The sequence below is a fragment of the Lemur catta genome, chromosome 8 (genome assembly GCF_020740605.2).
Source record: "Lemur catta isolate mLemCat1 chromosome 8, mLemCat1.pri, whole genome shotgun sequence".
Classification (NCBI taxonomy): Eukaryota; Metazoa; Chordata; class Mammalia; order Primates; family Lemuridae; genus Lemur; species Lemur catta.
Genome location: NC_059135.1, coordinates 51,659,037 through 51,680,278, shown reverse-complemented (window position 1 = coordinate 51,680,278; position 21,242 = coordinate 51,659,037). Strand labels below are relative to the sequence as shown.

The 21,242-nt window shown below is 32.8% G+C and overlaps 1 protein-coding gene across 5 annotated transcripts in view; it reads right to left on the bottom strand.

Annotated features, from left to right (window-relative positions):
* Window positions 1-1,071: 1,071 nt before the first annotated feature.
* Window positions 1,072-21,242, bottom strand: part of ATF2 (activating transcription factor 2) — an 85,147-nt gene continuing 64,976 nt past the window's right edge. For 4 of the 5 annotated variants that reach the window (XM_045558930.1, XM_045558927.1, XM_045558928.1 and 1 more), the window contains 4 exons: window positions 18,810-19,016; window positions 8,286-8,391; window positions 5,671-5,706; window positions 1,072-3,623 (listed from right to left, as the gene is read on the bottom strand). In XM_045558930.1, the coding sequence (XP_045414886.1) occupies window positions 3,397-3,623; window positions 5,671-5,706; window positions 8,286-8,391; window positions 18,810-19,016 (576 nt within the window). In that variant the 3' untranslated portion in view covers window positions 1,072-3,396. The remainder of the gene's footprint in view (window positions 3,624-5,670; window positions 5,707-8,285; window positions 8,392-18,809; window positions 19,017-21,242) is intronic. The other variant, XM_045558929.1, reaches the window with a different exon arrangement.

Below are 21,242 nucleotides of genomic sequence, written 5' to 3'. Positions count from 1 at the left end.
ATGCAATTCTTTTCATCTTCTCAGATTGGTTCAATCTGACAGGTATGACTAAAATGTCACTCCACATGTTCTGCAGCAAAACTGGTATAAGTCTATTTCTTCACTTAGCACTCCTAACATACAATTTACTTATTTATTGATTGTGTTTCCCAACGCCTCCCTCCACCCTCTTTAGAATATAAGCTCCAGGAAGGCCAAGAGTTTTGGTTTGGGCCATTGGGGCATTTCAAGTGTCTAGAGCATGTATGGCACCTGGTACCACTCAAAACATTCACTGGTAAAACGTGGTAGATGAGGTCAGAGAGAGAATGGGATGGAGAAACAGACTCTTTAGGGCTTTGTGGGCTGTTCTAGGGACTTGAGCTCTTACTGAGTGAAATGGGGGAGCCACTGCAGGATTCTGAGCAGAGGAGTGCTATCACCTGAATTATGTTTAAAAGTATCACTCAGGCTGCTCTACTGAGGATGAGCTGTGGTGGGGAGGGGTGAAAGCAGAGACAATTATAAGTCAATTACTAATTGGGTGAAGAATGATGAGGACACAAATCAGGGTAAAGGCAGTGTAAATGGTGAGATGTCGTTGCATTCTGGATTATTTTGAAGGTAAAGCAAACAGCATTTCCTGATGGGTTAGATGTGGGCTGTGAGGTGGTTCTAGCTTATGCAACTGTGTTGTCATCAATTGACTTGTGAAAGTTTGTGGGAGGAGTATGTTTGAGGGTAGGGCAAGGGAAGATTAGCAGTTCAGTGTCAGACATGTTATATTTAAGATGTTTTATTACTCGATCACAGAGATATGCCAAAGGCTAAAATTCAGGAAGTGTCCTAGGATGAGGACATTGATTAAAGGTTCATTGTATATGAATTTCAGGGACATAAAAGTGAATGCAGAGAAGAGGAACAAAGCCTGAGCACTCTGCAGTTAAAAGGTCTTCAAGAAGGAATGAATTTTATCACAGAAATAGAAAGAATCTCAGTTTCTTCTTAGGGTAATAAATGCCCTAAAGGAAAAAAAATTATCAGGTGATGTTACTTTATGAAAGACAGGTAAGAACAAGCAAATTATGAACATAATTTAAAGATAGAATTTATTCTCTGATGGTTTACTCATGCAAACTGCACATAAAAGAAAATAGTACAGTTTGTGTAACATCGCAAATATAAGGACTGAAAATGCTAGGTACAGAAGTAGTGTGACATCCTGAAAGTCAAAATGGAATTTGTGTTTATACAACTAATAATGATTTTTATTTGCCGAGTACAGATTGATTTACAATGAAAGTTTTGCTAACCTTGGTAAGCTCATTAACTGTTTACATGACTTCTTACATCTATGTAGTTTATTTTACAGTTGCAAGAATTCTGTTACCAAAGAACTTTAACTTGCATAAATAATAAGATGAAAGAAAAATGCACTGAAGGACTTAAGAGTGAAAAATTGAGGCTTTTCCTAACCCATCCAAACAACAATAAAAAGAGCCTTCTTGCAGAATTCGTATTTTGTGCCTTTGAGATAACTCCTTAGCATAACTATGGTAAAATCATGATTAGAAATTGATTACTTTAAAATTATGAAATCAGTTAAAAATAGACAATTTTAGAATTATCAACTAAAATTGCTCTCATTTTTAATAAGCCAAACAATAAAATTCCTATTATCTTCATACTTAAAAGTCCTGAAATGTCATTTGTATAATTTGAATGTTTCCCAGTTTGGAACTTAGGCAGGTGGGATATTTCCTTGAATTATCAAGGATATTCCATATAGACTTTTAAAATGTCAGTCTCATTAGGAGATGGCACTGAGACTTTAGCAAATAGTGCAGTATGGATGCAGAACAAACTACATAACTTATTATAAATGCATTACAGATATTTACATAATGGAATCCTGCTTGAATGCCAGAAGTTGCTACTGGGTAGGACTCATAACTATTTTACAAAGTTTTCTTACGCACATCTACTACTTTAACAATTTAGTCTATTTTAAAATATTGTACTGTATTTTGAACATAACTGCAGAATAAAAATAGATAATGGCACATTAGAAAACTCAGTATCCCACAGATGATTGGATAATGAGAAAAGTGTACCTACAATCATCTCATCAGAAACAAGCTACATCATGGAATGTTAGTTATCCAAGCCTGCACAGTAATGACATTTTAAACTGCAATCATCTATTGGCCAGCATCACACTGAAGGCATCGTTAAACATTCAAGCAAAGATTGCTGGCATAAACTATTTGAAGACATACACACATACACACATATACTCTCTCTCTCTCTCATTCTCACACACACTTCCCACATTATAATTACATTGTTCTAAAGATAGATACTGATTTTTTTTCCACGAGAAACGTTATCAAAATTTGCTACTAAAAGATGACAGTGCTTTCACAAGAGTAAGTACAAGTTAGCTCGCAAGTACAACACAATGGGGGTAAACAGTCTTAAATTTTCTAAGTAATTTTAGGCTTTTCTGGCAACCATACCGTACTTGATTATGCATAAACTTCTCAGTTTGTAACCTGAAATCTGCAAAAAAAGAAACAAAAACCCCCAAACCAACAAGAGCTAATTTCAAAAATTATTAGATATCTGATAACCCTGTATTGTGTATCATATTTCATATTTTTTTAGCCTCAAAACATAGGTTTAAAATACTGAATTTAAGATTTGGAAAATAAAGTCATTTTTGAAATGCTGAAAATTCTAAAATTTATGTTACTTAAAATCTTAAAAAAAAAGGAAAATGGACTATTATTAATGACTTTGATTTAGTTTAAGAATGTGCATAAAAGCACTGTATGTCTTTTACCATATTTTCACTCACTTAAAAAAAAGTGTTCTCTAACGTTCTTCCTTTTGCATAATGTGCAAAATAAAAGGCAAAAAGATTAAAAGCAAATTTCTGTGTCTCTTGCCTAGTGCTTTATGACTTTGTTAACATTACAAAGTCAATAGAGACTATGCAGAACTTTGGTATAAATGATAATAATATTACCATCACAGTTGAGGGTTAAGGGGTGGTCAAAAGAAATGGAAGTGGGAAGAGAGATTCAGTATCACCCCCATTTATTAAAACACCACCAAATTAGAAATGAAATAAATCACAATGAATTATAATACAATTTACACATTGAGCACAGAAAAATTAATAAATCTAACAATATTTATAAAAAAAGAAAAATCAGTCTTTTTCCAGAGACTAAAAACTGTTGTTCAGTCTGATCATCAACTGCTGCTACACCAACTTTAGAGCCAAATTTAATTTCAAGTAAAAAAAAAATTTACAACCACAGATTTCTCATAAATGGAAACTGGTCTTTCCTTGATTTCCCTTTGAAGTCACTAATGAGTATCTAAAACTGTTGTACTGCAGGTTTTTAATCAACTTCCTGAGGGCTGCGCCTGGGAGGAAGGAGCCATGACAATCTGTGAAAGCGCAGGCTCTGTACTCTGGTCCGCCATCTGCGTGAGGACTGAAGTGGCTACGGCTTCTGCCTTGGTGGTTGAACTGACTCCATTGGATGTGCTGACAGAACTATGCTGTATAGCTTCTGTATGTGGACTACTCGGCACTGAAATATCTTCTGAACTATCATCTTTATCAGCAGCTGAGTGGAAAAAAGAAAAATTATTCATTTTCTTAAATAAAATATCTGTAAGAATGTCTCATTAGGTTCAGTCAATATACAGAGTAAAAAGTTAAAAGGTATTTTACAAAACTGATTATGTAGACAAGTCAGTGAGACTGGAATTGAGGAGCTATTAATATTAATATAAGTCATGAAGTAGGCAATTTTACCTGTAACAGGTCAAAGCAAGGCACACACAACCATACATATGGAAATATGTGGGTGCACAGTGCTTCACAGAACAGAGCTGAAGAAATTTTTGTTTAACACTATTTCACTATTTGCTAAATAGTGTTAAGAAAGAAAATATGGTAAGAGTTTGGGAGATAGGCTTTTACAGATATAATCAAACACTTACCAAGCAACACATTTAACAAAACCAGTCTGGTTTGCCTACATGTCATTCTTATTAAAAGATAAAAAAGCATTTATTACCACATGCATAAACAAAATGAATTCTTACGTACAAATTATATTTTCAAATGATTCCCTCTGCATTCTCCAGAACTGTATTTATTCTGGCTATCCATCTACTGCAGCCATGGATGATTACGATACCTGATTCTAATGATGCTTACATATGAGAGTAAGCGCTATTTACAATCTAAATGCCACCACCTGTTATAGTTGCATGAATTAATTGGGATCCAAATAAAAACACATATAAAACTCTAACTACTGCAACTGAAAAGATATTCAGGAAGGGGGATTCTAAATATTTATGAAAATAAATCCAGCACTATTTAGGCCTGAACAAATCTTATATCTTTTTTATTGTAATAGAATAGAATCCAGTAATTTCATTTAGTGAAAAATTTGATATAGACAACACATGCAATTATTTACAGTATATGTAAGTTACGAGGCACAATAGTAACATGAGTACCTGTGAACCCAGCCCCCAACTTGAGAGAACACTACCAATAATACTGCTGTTTCCTGGAGGCGCCTCTCCTCCGCCACAGGTAATCACTACTCTGATATTTCTTTAACCATTCCCATTGTTTTTATTTTTTGTAGTTTTACCATATAGGTATGCATCCCTAAACACAGTTTAGCTTTGTTTATTTTTAAACATTCTAAAAATAGTATCATGTTGGATGCATTCTTTTATACTTTGCTTTTTCCACTTGGCATTAAAAATAATTTTCATTCAGTGTTCAGAAGTGACAATATGCAGGCTTACTATCAAATCTGAGAATGGATATTGGCCTGCTTGACTCATGGCCAGATGCCCATACTGAAAGTCAATTAGTAAAAGACTACAGACCTTATGAAGCGGGACTTACCTCCCACCCCCCACCACGATTTGTCATGTAGATGATGGAGGGGGAGGATACTTAGCAAGAACAACTTTAGTTCAAAAAAACTCCCCATTTTGAGGGTTTTCTGAAATACAGTAATTCTTATGGAATTTTGAAACATCTGCCTCAAATCCATGCACTTTTGAAAAGCAGGTTTTAAGATACATTAATGAGATGGAATCCCATCTTCTTTATAATGTGCTATAAATGTAAACCCATATCCCTGGATAAAAACTTGACGTCAAGATACAATAAAAAAAATCAAAATTAGTAATCCTTTAAAAATTATATAAAACAGAAAGAATAACTTTCTGATCAAGCAATAATGAAGTTATAAAATATCTGTAATTCAGTTAAATAGCCAATACAATAGTTACATGTTCAAAGAAAAGAAAACATTGGCAATGACAGTTTAAATGAAAAGAATACTAAAAAGCCCTGTTTGTTTAGTTCACCACTACTCTTCAACAGAACATGCTGACTCTTCCCTGAATGTTAAGTTCTAGAGATATACTATCTCTCAAAAATAAAGAAGTGATTTATGATGAATAGTATAAGGAAATATAAATATATACTGGAAGCAATGACTCAAAACAGTAAATTATGATGGACTAGTGCTTATCTACAGACTTTCAGAATTAGGTAAAGCAAATCTTTAGGTAGCACAAAGAATCAGGTACTCATAATTATGTAATTATAAATTTTATATATGTATAAAATACCTTTATAATGTGATATATCTGCACCCATGTCCAGTTCTAGAAGGTGAGGGGAGAAAATTACTGGTATAATCAAAAGTACTAGAAAGATACAGGAAATCATGTTGCACTCAAAGAGCCACTTTTAGTTCTGCTTAAGCTAAAAGAAACCAGCTGTTTTGACTATTCAATTGTCTAAAAAGCTCTCTACCTATGTTCACATATATTTTTAATAATAAAAATTATTAAATTATTAGTCCTCATTTAGGACCCAAAAAGCTTTCCTTTCCATTTATGGTTACAGAGACAATTATAATACAAAATTAATTATGCCCAGATCTAGAGAATATGAATTCATGGTGATAGGATCACTTTTGCGCTTTATTCTTCAAATATTAAACTCAAATATTAAAAATGGAACTCAAATATTAAGATGTACTCTTATTTTCATTCAGGTTTTATATTATTTAACTGTTAGGGTGACCAACTGTCATAGTTTTCCCATCACTCAGTGGTTTCCTAGGATGTGGGACTTTTTCAGTTTTAAAACTGGGTGGGACAGACACTATGACTGTTGGACTGTTGACTTGTCACCTTTGCCTGAAAGATTTTGTAATATTCCTTAATTTCTACTAAATCTTAGTTTTTTTCCCCACAAATGTTTTGAAAGATTTAGCTAGTATTACAGTTTACCACCATTAACAACTGCTGTGTGCTACAACATGACTGAAGAATGTGAATTTGTGAATTTCTCTAACATATAAATATTCACTTAGCCAATCTATCTACCTTGGCTATTAAAAGAGAAGTCAGATTTATTTCAAAATTTTTAAATTTTAAAATAGAAATTACTTGAAAATGCCTACAAAATCCAATTATCTCCTGAGAGCTGAGAATTAATTTTATGGTAGAGCTATACTTTAGTTTGATTATCTAAATGATCAGACAAGAACAAAGGTAGGAATAGTTCTAAACAACAAAAACATCTTTATTCATTTCTTGTATCTCACAAACTAGCACAATATATATTCAGATTATTGAGATTTATATGCTCAAAATAGACAAAAAATTTATGAATCTAGATTTTTGTTTTATTTAAGTATATAATACATAAATCTACACATCTATACACTTAAAAATATATCTTTGCAAATCAATTAAAATGAATAATTGGCTTGCATCTGCTGAGGACCTATTGCTTGGATAACAGTTCAAATTGAGATTACTCAGTAAATTATCAAAGATTAAAAATTATAGATAATTTTGAATTGAATACAATTTAAGAGGTTAATTTCTTTCTAATTTTATAGAATCACTTGTATATGTCCTTTTAAATTATCAAAATTCAAAATAGCTTTCTTAAGAAAATCATATATGCATAATGCTGAACTCAGTAGCTTCTACAGGAAATTATGTTGTTAAGTCAGATGGGAACCATAATGGCCTCATCCCTGCAGCAATCATTGTTAATATAAATCCCAAACATATTTCTATATGGTTCCAATTTACTCCACAATGTGTTTCACCATCCTGTCAAAATGACTAGATATCAAATAACTGAGATTTATATGCTCAAAACTGAAAAAAATCAGTGTTCTAAATATATATGGCAATTGAGAGTTGCTAAATCTACTGAATCTTTTAAATTAAAAAATATTGCCCATTCTGATGAAACTGCTTACAATGACTACAGGTAAAGATGGTGGCCATTAAGTTTTATCGTGAGCACCTGAGGAACTGTTTGCATCCAATACAAAACGTTTCTTTCTTTTGCATTACTGACACTGGCAAATTAAAATGAAGTGGATACATATGGTTGAAACAATCTTCACATTTACAAATATCCTGAAATATCACTAAATCATAAAAATGAAAGCTGTGGGTTATCTATTATGAATGTTGCCTAATGCATTTCCAACTCTATTATTTGTTACAAATTTGTGTACGATGGACAAAATTGGCCATTTATTCAAGAGTAACAGCTGGTTCTAACATTGTGCATCTTATCAAAAAAGGACTTTACAAAAAGGAAAAAGCACCGTTAACCTCTAAAATACTGAAAACAGAAGATTCTGATTTTGGGGGAAACCATTTTGGGTGGAAACTTGCAAGCAGATTCTGTTTTAATATTTTTATGACTAACTAGAAAGCTTAATATTAGGTTCACAACAATAAAAACACTGCACAATGCTGACATTATTTAAGAAAGAACAGGATCTAATGGTGTAAATGGATACTATATATTGTTAAATGAAGATGGCTGATTAAAAACAAAATCTCATCATTACTGAATGAAGGCTGGGAAGGAAGTATTTCACTCTGTCAATCTAAGACAAAGCGTTAGCCTCAGAAGACAAACAAAATACCATTAATACTTACATTATATTTTAAATTATCAGCCAACCCATTTTGTTGGTCTATAGTAATACCTAGAAAAAAGCTAGAAATAGGAAAACAAACTCTCTAGATTATAAAAAAGTAAACCCTTCCATCCCACTCCATAATAACCTTACAGAAATTCTGATATTTAATCTTAAATATTAGAACTGCAGTCTTCATTTTTTTCATGATAGCTCAATTCACTCTGGCAGTATTTCACTGATGTAGCCTAAGGCTATAGGTAATGGAACATTACTCACCATGATAGCCAGATTTCTTCTGCATGGCGGTTACAGGGCAATCTTTATGAGCCAGAAGAAGCTGTTTCAGCTGTGCCACTTCATTTCTCAGCAGGGTGACTTCACTCTGGAGAAGAAACAACTTATGTACCTTACCAATTTCAGACTAAATGTATTTTTTTACTGTTTAAAAAACAAGTGAGGATTAAAATATGAAACCTGGACATCACTGGAAGAAAATTAAGGAATAAAGAAAATATGCTGCTCAAATATGTCTAATCAGTACACATCAGTTTTATATTTTAGCGTTTATATAAAAATTGCAACTTGTTTAAAAATTTAAATAAGATAACAGCACAACTGGACAGCATATTTTAAAGTTTTTATATTACCATTTGCCCTGAGACTCTTTATGCATTATAGGTTACCTGTTGAAAGCATTTTTATTTTATATGTTCTATGCTTTCTTTTTTTTTCTTTTTTTGAGACAGGGTCTTGCTCTGTCACCCAAGCTGGAGTGCAGTGGCCTCATCACAGCTCACTGTAACTTTGATCTCCTGGGATCCTTCTGCCTCAGCCTCCCGAGTAGCTGGGACTACAGGCGAGTGCCACCATACCTGGCTAATTTTCTAGTCTTTTGTAGAGATGGGGTTTTACTCTTGCTCAGGCTGGTCTCAAATTCCTGGCTTTGGCCTCCCAAAGTGCTAGGATTACAGGAGTGATCCACTGCACCTGGCCTACATGCTCTTTTGATTATTTGAAAAACTAGAAACATCAAGGGAGTCAGGATGAATTTTCACTGACTCCATGCTCTTGAAAATGAAAAATCCATTCTGGGAATTCAATTAAGCATGTTTTTAGTTTCCTAGAAACTAGAAAAAGCTCCACAGGGGAAACCACAACCAAGGAATCATGGATACCTAAAATTAATTGCAAGGCACTATGTTGGACACTGAAACCAATGAAACTAGATGTAATATTTAAATGGCTTTGTTGCCTTTGACCCAGGCAATTTGTACACATCTAAATTTAAATCTGGTAAGTCAATGGTGATTTGTCCTACTGCTTATAGCAGAACACATGCTTCAGCTTTTGTTTGGGATACATTAATCTGGTAAATTCTATGTAAAAATTCCAAATTGAAGGAGTCCAATTAATTTCTTTGTGTTACCCTCAAATATTAAAAACATATATATTAGAGATCGTTACCAATACTTAAGAATTAGAAATAATATGAATTTAATACATTGGTAACATAAAAAAATTCTTAACTTATAAACACGTCTACTTACTTGAACCTACATTAACAACTTTAACCATTCAGATTCCATTCATGAACCCAAAAGTAAATGCGAAAATATAGCAAACAGGTGTAGGTAAAAGCTCAGTCATGCCATTTTCCACTCCATCTCTTAACCAGAAAACTGAACACAAAATAATTTTGCAGATTAGGCTCATTAGGCCTCTTTAAGCAATAAATGACAGAAACATAAAAATTAAGTAATCTAAGGGCATGTCTATTGGGTCAAATAATTCCTCACATCCCAATAACAATGAATCACAACATTTTGTATTTAAGTACAGAACAAAAATTGATGCTCATAATAAACGCTTAATAAAAAAGGCTTAAATTATTGTTAGAATATTGTATTTGAGTGGTGGCTCACGCCTGTAATCCTAGCGCTCTGGGAGGCTGAGGTGGGAGGATCATTTGATGTCAGGAGTTCGAGACCAACCTGAGCAAGAGCGAGACCTCATCGCCACAAAAAATACTACAGGCTGAGGCAGGAGGATTGCTTGAGCCCAGGAGTTTAAGGTTACAGTGAGCTTTGATCACGCCACTGCAGTCTAGCTGGGGTGACAGAGCAAGACCTTGTCTCAAAACCCAAAACAAAAACAAAACAAAAAAACCAAAAAGAATAGTGTATTTCAGATAAGACTGGCTGCAAAGTACAAAAGATAAAATACAAAGTTTGCTTTAAAAGTTATTTAAAGTTTGCTTTAAATAAGCTGTTATTTAGAAAACTTGTTTCTAGAGAATACAGCAACCGCTAGTGTCAATACCACTAATTACAGCTCATTATTAATGACACTATTGATGAGAAACCATGTTATGAATAATCTAATATATATTATCCAAGTCCTCTCCCTCCACCTTGTCAGTTTGACTTTGAGACTGATATCTGCAAGTTTCTCTCACTAATTTCTGTAATATGAAATGGGGCTGGGTATTTATTTTTAGCCAAGAATTTAGAATCTTTTATAATCTGGCAGTCATGACCATACTGACATTCAAACTCTGACTGCTCTTCCAATATACTCTATCCTTTAACCATACCAAAACAGTAGTACTGCCCTAAGCCTGGCACACCTTTGCTGCCTTCACATTAGTTTGAACCATATAAAACAGCCAATATTTAATTGTCTTAACCTACAAAAATAGCAATTTTAAGTGGCTCAATGTATACTGTTGTCTCTATCTAGAGCACATTTCCTCTCTTCTTTGCCTTGCTAATTATTTCACTCATCTTTAAGAGTCAACTCAGTACAGTATAAACTGCACAGGAAAAGAAGTCAGGAGTCCATTTGTATGCTCGTAGAGCCATATACTTTTGTGTGTATTAGATATAGATATTTTCCATAGTACTTATCACACTGGATCGTAACTTTTGGTGTACTTGCTTGCTACCTCTATCAGACTGGGAATTTCTTGAGGTCAGATACTATCTTTTTCTTTGTACCCCCAGAGCATACATAGCACATTGCCTGGCATGGACTGAGTAGATAGTTATATTTTAGAGAAGACCATGTAATTCTATGTCTAGGCAGTAAAAAAACCAAAGAAGGTGAAAAGAAATAGCTTAAATCTGCAGCCCCCAACCTCCGGTCCATAGGTTACTAGGAACTGGGCCTCACGTCACCATCTGAGCACCGCCATCCGGCCCACCCCCCAAGAAAACTTGTCTTCCATGAAACTCAGGAACCCTGGGGGCAGGAGGTGAGCATGTGGTGTGGTGTATTTATTTACAACCATTCCCTTCTCGTGTCCCTTGCATCATGGCCAGACTCCGCCGCACTCCCCCTCACCAGCCAAGCCCATTGGTGGAAAAATTGTCTTCCATGAAACAGGTCCCTGGTGCCAAAAAAGTTGGGGACTGCTGGCTTAAATAATATAAAACAGGTCAGAGGTCCTAACTTCACTATTTATAACAACCACCTAACCAACGTAGCTACATTGTTAATTTTCTCAGTTCTGAAAAGAAAATTGGCATATTTTACAGCATCACCCAAATTACACAATTTAAAAAATTTACAAATACCCTTAAATACTCTATGCATTCATCATAAACCATGTTATGAAACAAAATGCTGTATGTGATAAAATTACTGAAAGCAGTTTTGAGTTATCTAACCAATATAAAACAGTCGGTTTAAATACTTGAGAATTAAAAATTAAAATAATATTCCCATGCACTCAAATAAAATTAAATATATACATATACATTCTTTCTTTAAATAGACAGGTTTGAAAGTGATGAATGGGACATCAATTTCTATATTTCAAACTTAACAGTTGGTGGTAGTATGGCTGTTGATCTAATTAGACTACCTGGTCCATTAACAAATAAACAAATGTGAAGATGCCACTAGCTAACAATGGGTAATGAACATTAAGGACTCAAGAGGTAAGGCACTTGATTCTTATTACAACTTACACTTGTGCTAACTGAATTTTAATTGGAGTTATGCTTGGAGCAAACAATGGAAAAGACCAAAAAGAGAAGAGGAAATTAAAAATAAAACTTGTATATTTTTATACATAAATTTTCATATACCTAACAGATACAACAGATGAGCACACTGTAAATTATATTTAGCTAAAATTCAAATAACCATTCTCCCCCTGCACCTTTTAAATGACAGAAATAAGAAAAACAAAACAATAATTTCAAAGCATGCTGAATACAAATTCAGTCCAATCTTTTACATCTTCCTGATCTAAAATGTTTTACAATGATAACAGATGTCCTAATAATGACCCTGAAGCTCAAAAGTGACTTTAGACAAGAGGTTACAATTAGATACAGTTTGTATTATTATTTCATCCTAATATTTGATTTCTTTAAAAGCTGGTATCAGCACTAGACTGAAAGCAGCAAATGAGACATAGTGCTGGGCAAGGAATTGGGACTGAGAGAAATACTGTAAAGCAAACACAGCTGGAGTAGAGGTTAGGCATGACAGTGGGCCAAGCCTTGAAGGAAGTGAATGTAGTAGTTGAGCTGTACAGCCCTAAGTGTAAGCATATGCTAGTGGTCAAGACCAAGTCAAACAGAGGCTGAAAATAGGAGGCTCATGCAAGAAAAGATCATATAACTAAATTAGGCAGAAGAGGCTGAAGCTGGGTGGTTTCTAAATCGTTTATGATAAACAGTAAAATTCAACAAATTAATCCAAGCATTCAAGAATTTTATTTTTATACATATATGTATAAATATTTTATTCTTAAAAATACAGGCACAACTATAACATTTAGATAAAATGGTTGCATAAATCATGATTTTAATTCTGAAATTTTTCTATGAAGAAAGATCTGAAAATAGATAGATAGGTAAAGGGCTGCTACATAAATATAACGTGAAGACTCGTAAGGATTCTACACAGAGACTGTAAAAAATGTAAAAAAATAAGTGAGCCAGGTGCAATGGCACATGCACACCTGTAATTCCAGTTACTTGGTAGACTGAAGCAGGAGTATGCCTTGAGCCCAGGAGTTCAAGGCTGCAATGTGCTGTGACCATGCCTGTGAATAGCTACTGCACTCCAGCCTGGGGTACACAGCGAGACCCTGTTTCTTAAAAAAATAATAAAAAATTAAAAAAATAAAAAATTAAAAAAATGTAAAACAAAAAACCAGGATAATTTACCCGCACTCCCCTCCCCCCACCACTGGTTTGCTTAAGCCAAAGTAAATCTGAGGGGGATGTTAAGCCATAAACAGATTTAACATTAAATGAAAAAAAAATGTACACCTCTACTATCTACCCTGTGGATTATTTTAGACTAGATTTTAATTGGATTTAACTTTCAAAGTCCTTATCTGTTAGTATACTTGTAGGATATGTTAATTATCTTCCTGGATCATTTTGAAGATGAAATGAAATAAGGAATGTTGAAGCATTTTGAAAATATAAAAGTCCCATTCAAATGTGAGCAATTATTATTCTGTCAAAGTAAAACATATTTGGGAAGATGGAATAAATGCTAAAACAAATTATTATTCTGGCCTGAAATCCAATGTAAATTATTTTGGCATTATTTGTATCACTGCTCCACTCTAATAAATGTGGCTACTCATCATTAGCCTTATGAAATTATGACAGGATAGCCAATTGATTAATCAATCAAAACTTTTTATTGGTATCTGGCCATGAATTGATGACTAGGTATTACATAAATTTATGATCTTTGACTTTCTAGTTCAGTCATTACCCCCCACATTAAAGAATATTTGACAGTTTCTTCTTTTGGGGAATTTCTCATTACTATAGATATATATATATATATATATATATTTTTTTTTTGTTTGGTTTTCACACAAGTCAATGATTAAGTATCAAGATTCCCAGCACACAGTTCCAAGGGTTATTGCATATACAAAACCTTCTTACTTAAGAACAAATTAGTTATTTAATTTATATCTATAACAATATAAAAAAAGATGACAGCATTCTCCCTAGAACTATAAAATATTTCAGAAACACATTGCAAAATACATGGGAATGATTCTTACCCTTCTCTCACACGTTAATTACTTGTTACATATCTGTCTCCTCTGCTATACACACAGATACTATAAGTGCAAAGACAATGGCTTTTTTCACTGTTACCCCTGTGTCTAATAACCTGCCTTGCACACAATAGATACATAATGACAGAATGAATGATAAATAACTAGCATTTGCACCGTATGGTAACAACATACTTTTCTATATCCTGTCTCATTTGATCTTCTTAATATCTCTTATTCTATCAGTTTGACCGATGGAGAAGGCTCAAAAAGAACTTCAGAAAAGGCTAGTAAAAATAGATACTAGATCTATAGTTAAAAACTCAGGGGAAAAAAGGGAGGACAGATCACAGAATAGTATCTTTTTCAGGAATTAAAACAAACAGGTATTATTGTATGGCATCTTCCAATTGTTGCTATTCTTTCCGATTTCAAGTGATAAATACTGAAATAGCATATTGTTTAAGTACGGTAATAAAAGATTTAATCCCACTCCCAAAAGTCAAAGGACCAATAAACAAAACCTTTTCCACATCATTAACTTATGAGTGAAAAATCTTCACATATCCTAACTATAAAAATATGCTTTATGAATTTATGGAGCTTTTACTCACACATATTTTGTAATATCTAAGTTATAAAAGCAAAATTCACAACAAAACAATTTTGAAGTTTTACCCACAGAGTAATTGTTAAGGAGCTACTACTGTTAGTAAAGAGAAGAGTCTGCCTTTTTGTTCATAAAGAAAACACGCTAAAATTCTAAACTGAAAACTTCCATAATGAGTATAACAGAAAGACAAAGCCATAAACAGATTAAAACCATTTCAAGTTAAAGATAACAAAATTAACAAAACATGTATTACTTTAAAAACTGCAATTTATAACCAACGGCATTCAACTCTTGGTCTAGATTATGTCAAATGTCTCTAATATAATTTGATGAAATTGTTCTTTTAGTAATGATTTTGGAAAGCTAAAACATGAGTAAATTCAGTAAATGGGGCAAAAAGGTTGAATAATGTTTTCTTTAAAGCCTAATACGTATTCAGTAAAAATATGAACAATCATACTTCAATACTTGTTAAACCTTTTTATTATATATTAACATAATACGTAAGTAACTATGGGTCATTACTGCCCACTACATTGATCAACGAAGCCTGTATATACGTCACAGGAAGGATTATTAAGGAAATGTAAGAATTGATGAATGTTTTCACATAAAGTAGAGTTTAATTATTTCTTTGACGTTCAATTTTCTTTACAAGTCATTCTGTTCTTCACAGTTAACGGTTTTGCTGTTGGCAGACTGAAAGAAATTTTTTCTCCCTGAATCTACTATAAGCATGTTAACTATTTATACTCTGAAAACTGAAATCTGTCACTTTATAAAAACTGTTCTTATTTTATTTGACAAGTAAGTAGGGAACAACAAAGAGTAAAAATCATGTATTGACTTGAAACAATAACAGAAAGTCATAACGGAAGTACCCTTTCTACCCAAACCATCCACGCTTCTCTATCTTCTCCTCACTGTTGTTTACATCTTGGTAATATGTCATTCCTAAAATTTTACCTATACCGAGGGAGTCATTTTTATACCAATTCCCATACTTACACATTTATTCATCTAAGTGTAAACCTTTTATTAATAAAAAACGATTGTTATACCTTTTACTGTGTAACTGATTTTGAGTAATTTACTGAGGCAAAATTCACATAACATAAAGGTAACCATTTTAAAGTAGCATTTAGTACATTTTACAATACTGTGCACCTCCCACCCTGTTTCTAGTTACAAAACATTTCTATCACTCCAAAGTAAACTCCCTTACCCATTAAGTAGTTTTTTTCCTACTCTCTCCTTCTCCCCACCAATATGCATTCTGTCTCTATGGATTTATCTAGTCTAGATATTTTGCATAAATGGAATCATGTAATAAATATCCTATGCTTTGTTCTGGTTTCTTTCACTTAGCATGTTTCAAGCTTCATCCACATTGTAGCATATACTTCATTCTTTTTATGTCTGAATAATAACACATTGTATGTATATACCACAATGTGTTTATCCATTCATCCTTGATGGACATTTGAGCTGTTTGTTTCCAGCAACTTTCATTTTGCCCATTAAAATATATTATGGGTATTTCCTTAGGTTAATATATACAGATGGACCTAATTGCTTTTCTTTTCTGGAGAAGCATTTTAAATCAAATCCCTGATAATACATCATTTCACCCCCTCGTATTTTGGAATGCATTTCTAAAACTAAGATGATCACTTGGTTTTTAAGAAAATTTCAAAAGATTTAGGTGGCATAGTGCTTTTTTTTGTTACGTGGATGAATTGTATAGTGGTAAAATCTGGGCTTTTAGTGTATTTGTCACCCAAATAGTGTACATTGTACTCAATAGGTAATTTTTCATCCCTCAAAGGAGTAATATCCACAATCTACAAGGGACTCAAATCAGCAAGAAAAAACCCAAATAACCCTATTAAAAAGTAGGCAAAAGACATGAACATTTTTCAAAAGAAGAGATACAAATGGCCAAGACACATGAAAAAATGTTCACCATCAATAATCACTCAGTTTTTAATGATTAAAAATAGTGATCTTACTTGTTATGTTTGTAATTTGAAGTAATAATGAAATTCCTGATCAATTGTAGTGCTTAATTAGTGATTTCCTGAATTTGACTTCCATTTAAAAGTCTCATGCTTCAAAAAATGTGCCAGCTAACTTCTACCTAGATAATAAATCTTGTTTTAATTTCAGTATGCTATAGCATATCATTATAATAATGATATTTTTGTCATAGTTTGTGGGGTTAAAAAAAATGAGATAAATGAAGATTATATTTATTTTGAATACTGGATTTTCCAAGGTTTTCTGAAATAATAAGGTGGTGCTACTAATAGTGGTGACGAGTGTTGCAGTATAATTGATGACACAGCAATATCTCAATAAAAGCTGTTAACAGTGCTATAACTTGGGTCAAAGCAGAAAACTGGCCCAACCTAAGATCCCTATATATAATGCCACCTATTTATATAACACTATAGTTTTCAAACATTTTTATTTCTTAAACAAGATACAATAAAGCCAAATTACAAAGGAAAATATTGATAAATTTGTCTTCCTAATAAAATTTTCTGTACGAAGAAACACCTGCATTCACTTTAATTTGACTGATTTACACAACCCCGAGAAGTAGGACCAGCAGATATTATATTTATTCTACAGATAACTGAAGCTAATAGAGATTATATTTTATGTCCTATAAGCATAAAATAGTCAAATCATTCTGAAGATTTTGTTAGTTAAGAATAGAAAAGAAAAAAATAGATGTATCTAAATCACTTCATTAATACAATTTGAAAATTTAAATAATAGTTAATATTCTAACAGATTTAGGAAAGAATAGCTGTTTTTATAGTATATACATAAATCTATTTCATTTCATTTAAATTTTTTTTCTAAAAACTTGTGAAACTAGGTCTTCAATAAGCATTTATTCATCAGATGATAACGATAATATAGTTTCTTGATAAACCTAGTATATAAGTACATATTTGAAGTCTATGTGATATGGTAAGCCATGCTTAAGTTTTTTCTAAATTATTAAAGTAAAATGGTTAAAAATAAGTTTTGCAAGGCAATCCATTTGTTCTACTATGTCAATATTCAAAGCGCAATGAAGACTTTTAAAAAATGTCTGCCTTGCATATGAAAAATTTTAAGTTATAAAATTTACATTTGGTTGAATGCCTTGCCTAATGCTAAAAACTTTCTCTTAAGCATTTAAACAATTATACTGGTCACATTTTTACTGGTAGCTTTAAGGAGAGAACAGGTCTCTTACCATCAATTATGATTATACAGAAAGATTCATTTTTAACTTGAAAAGGGTAATTCAGAAGATTGAGCTAGGCTAGTAACAACTGCAATTTGTTAACATAAATTTTCTTGTTGATGTTCATTAATTTGCATTTAAAAGATTTTACTGGAGAATATTTACAATGTTAAAAAACAAAAATAACAAAAACAAAAGGAAGGAAGAAAAAAACAGAAAGGAAATGGGTTTAGTGCTTCCTGATACTGTCATTGGAAATCTTACAAAGACTGAACTGGGAAGGGGCCTTAGAACCTTTATACTCCATAAAGTTCTAAGAAATGTATGTGAGGCACATTGGCAGGACAACATGAAATGATTTGTACTGCCACTGGCCACACTGTACCTGTTCTGTGGACAATTAGTGTCTTTTAGTTTCCAAAGCTGTCAATCTGGCACCTTTCACAAGCACTATATTCACATTAAATAAAACAAAATAAAATTTATAATTCAAATGAAAGAATTTAAAAATAAAAACTGCTACTGAAGCAACTTTATAGTTGTGATATAAACCAAAAAATAGACAATAAGAGTGAAATACCATGTGATATTTTTAAATTTTCAAATTCCTTGTTTGGACTTTATATCATAACTTTATAAAGTTCAAGCCAGATAGTTTAGGCACTTTGGACTACACAAGTAAACATTTATACTTTAAAATTCTTCACTGATTCAGTGTTGAAAGGTTTTATATTACTTCATCTTAGCATTCAAACAGATTTACAAAACTATGATTCTATACACACCCAATATTATGTCCTAAAATGTCTGGATGGCCAACTAGGAAAATAGGAAAAAGCTATGTTCACAATTATTAAAAAGAAATAAAACAAAATTCACATATATGCACCATACCTGCAGTTGACCATTTAATGAACTCAAGTCTTCTGCTTTTTTCTCTAAAGACTGAACCCACACTTTCCTTTTTTGTCGGCATCTTGAAGCTGCTGCTCTATTTCGCTCTAAAAACTTTCTCCTTTTTTCATCAGGATCTTCATTAGCTGCTCTTCTTCGACGACCACTTGTATTTTGGGTCTGGGGAGTTGTGTGAGCTGGAGAAGCCTATAATAAACACAGGTGGAAGCTTGTTATATTTGTTTCTAGTGAGTGAATTAACATAAGGCAGTTAAGAATGTCAAAGGAGGAAAGCTATTAACTTTATTTTCTAAGTCTTGTTGAATATATCAGTATTTTGAGGGAACATGAAAATCATTCTGTGGTTTAACTTCTTCCTTGAAATAAACGAGCTATGCTATAACAAAATTCTCACTAATGCAATGTTATAGTAAATGGTATTCTTTATAAAGCATGTATAGTATTTTCATTTATGTAGAAATAACATGAAAAAACTAAAAGTACAATACAAATAATCATGCATAGATCTATTATTTTTCCAAGGGCACTCTTTTTTTTTTTTTTAAAAAGAGACAGGGACTCACTCTGTCACCCAGGCTGGAGTACAGTGGCATGATCATAGCTCACTGCAGCCTCCAACTCCTGGGCTCAAGTGATCCTCCTGCCTCAGCCTCTCAAGAAGCTAGGACTACAGATGCATGCTACCACACACCTGGATATTTTTAAAAGTTTTTGTAGAGATGGGGTTTTGCTGTCTAGCCAGGCTGGTCTCGAACTCCTGGCCTCAAGCAATCCTCCTGCCTCAATCTCCCAAAGTACAAGTGTACTTTTAAAAAAGACTTTACTCAATTATTCAATCCTTTGAAAACTACTGATTATAAGTTACTAAATTAAAAAGTTTAATAGCTTCCTACTGAAATTCATGATAGGAAACCATGTTTTCTATGCTATTTTAAAGTTAAATATATCTTACATTAAATCTGTCAATTTTCTTTTTTTTTTTAATTTCAATAGATTTAGGGGGTACAAGTGTTTTTTGTTAATTGTATAACTGTACAATGCAGAAGTCAGGACTTTTAGAGTACCTAAAAGTCACCAGAATAGTGTACATTATATCCAATAGGTATATTTTTATCCCTCAATCCCCTCGTATCTTCCCCCCTCCTTAGTTTTCAATGTCCATCACACCACTTTATGACCACTTGTTTAGCTCCCACTTACAGCGAGAACATGTGGCATTTGTTTTTTCATTCCTAAGATATTTCACTTAGGATAATGATCTCTAGTTCCGTCCAAGTTGCTGCAAAGACATTATTTCACTCCGTTTTATCAATTTTCTTTAAAAATTGGTTTCTCTAAAATTAAAGAGTGAAAGTATGTATATACTTTGGTGTACGCAGTTTTTCTTCAGTTTTTGAAATTTAGGGTCAGTATTTTTCTAAGGGTCAGGTTTTCATAATTATTAATGCTCATTTTCCTCGTAGGTAAAATATCACAGAAGCCTTGATTTTCATTTTAATTGGTCCTCCTGTCCCCCAGTGGATCAGCTTGGTTATCTCAGAACAGCCAGAGACAGAAATCTGCAGTCATTAGTCATATTGTCTAGTGTCTAGGACTATACAACAATAGGTACCTCCAACTTCTACATACCCCCAAACTGTGCCACAGAACACTTGAATATGCGAGACAGAAAATGAATTCTTGGAAATGGTATGGAGGCAAGAACACTTTGTGGCTATAGGCACATGATCCAAAGAAGTCTGAAAACAATCTTTGCCTGTAATTGATTATATTTTGAAATGGTGTGAACAAATAAAATTTGTTTTTGTCTAATCTATGTAATAAGCAAAAATCTTACATACAAGGCTCAAGGTAAGTTCTGCAGGTAAACCAACAAAATTTCTCACTCTACAAACAAATACAAAGCTATCATTTAATTCCTTGGTCCAAATAACTAGCATTAAAAATTAAGTTATTTCATTTATAAAGTACTTTAATTGTAGTAAAGATCAAGCATTAAACTGAATTTTTTTTTTACCTACATCATTGCAACTTAATCTTTTAGAAAAATATTTCTATGGCTGGCTTCAAGAATTGCAATCTTGAAATATTTTTTCTTCATCCTCTTATCTTTCTTATTGAGAACAGCAGGTTTTTTCTTTTACTCATTTGGCTAAATAAAAGAGAACAGTTTTTGTTTTTTGTTTTTAATTTATTTAACTCATTATAGCAAAGATTAATCTCAAATACTAGTAGAATAGCAGAAACTATTACAGAGTTATATTTGTATATTTTTATGCCTAACAAGGATTTGCGGCTGCTTAGACTCCTATACTGCTCCTTCTCTCCCCTTTTCCATTGATTCATTCATTCCATTTCATTCAGAAAATATTTATAGGAACTATTCTAGAAACTAGAGATATAGCAGTGAAC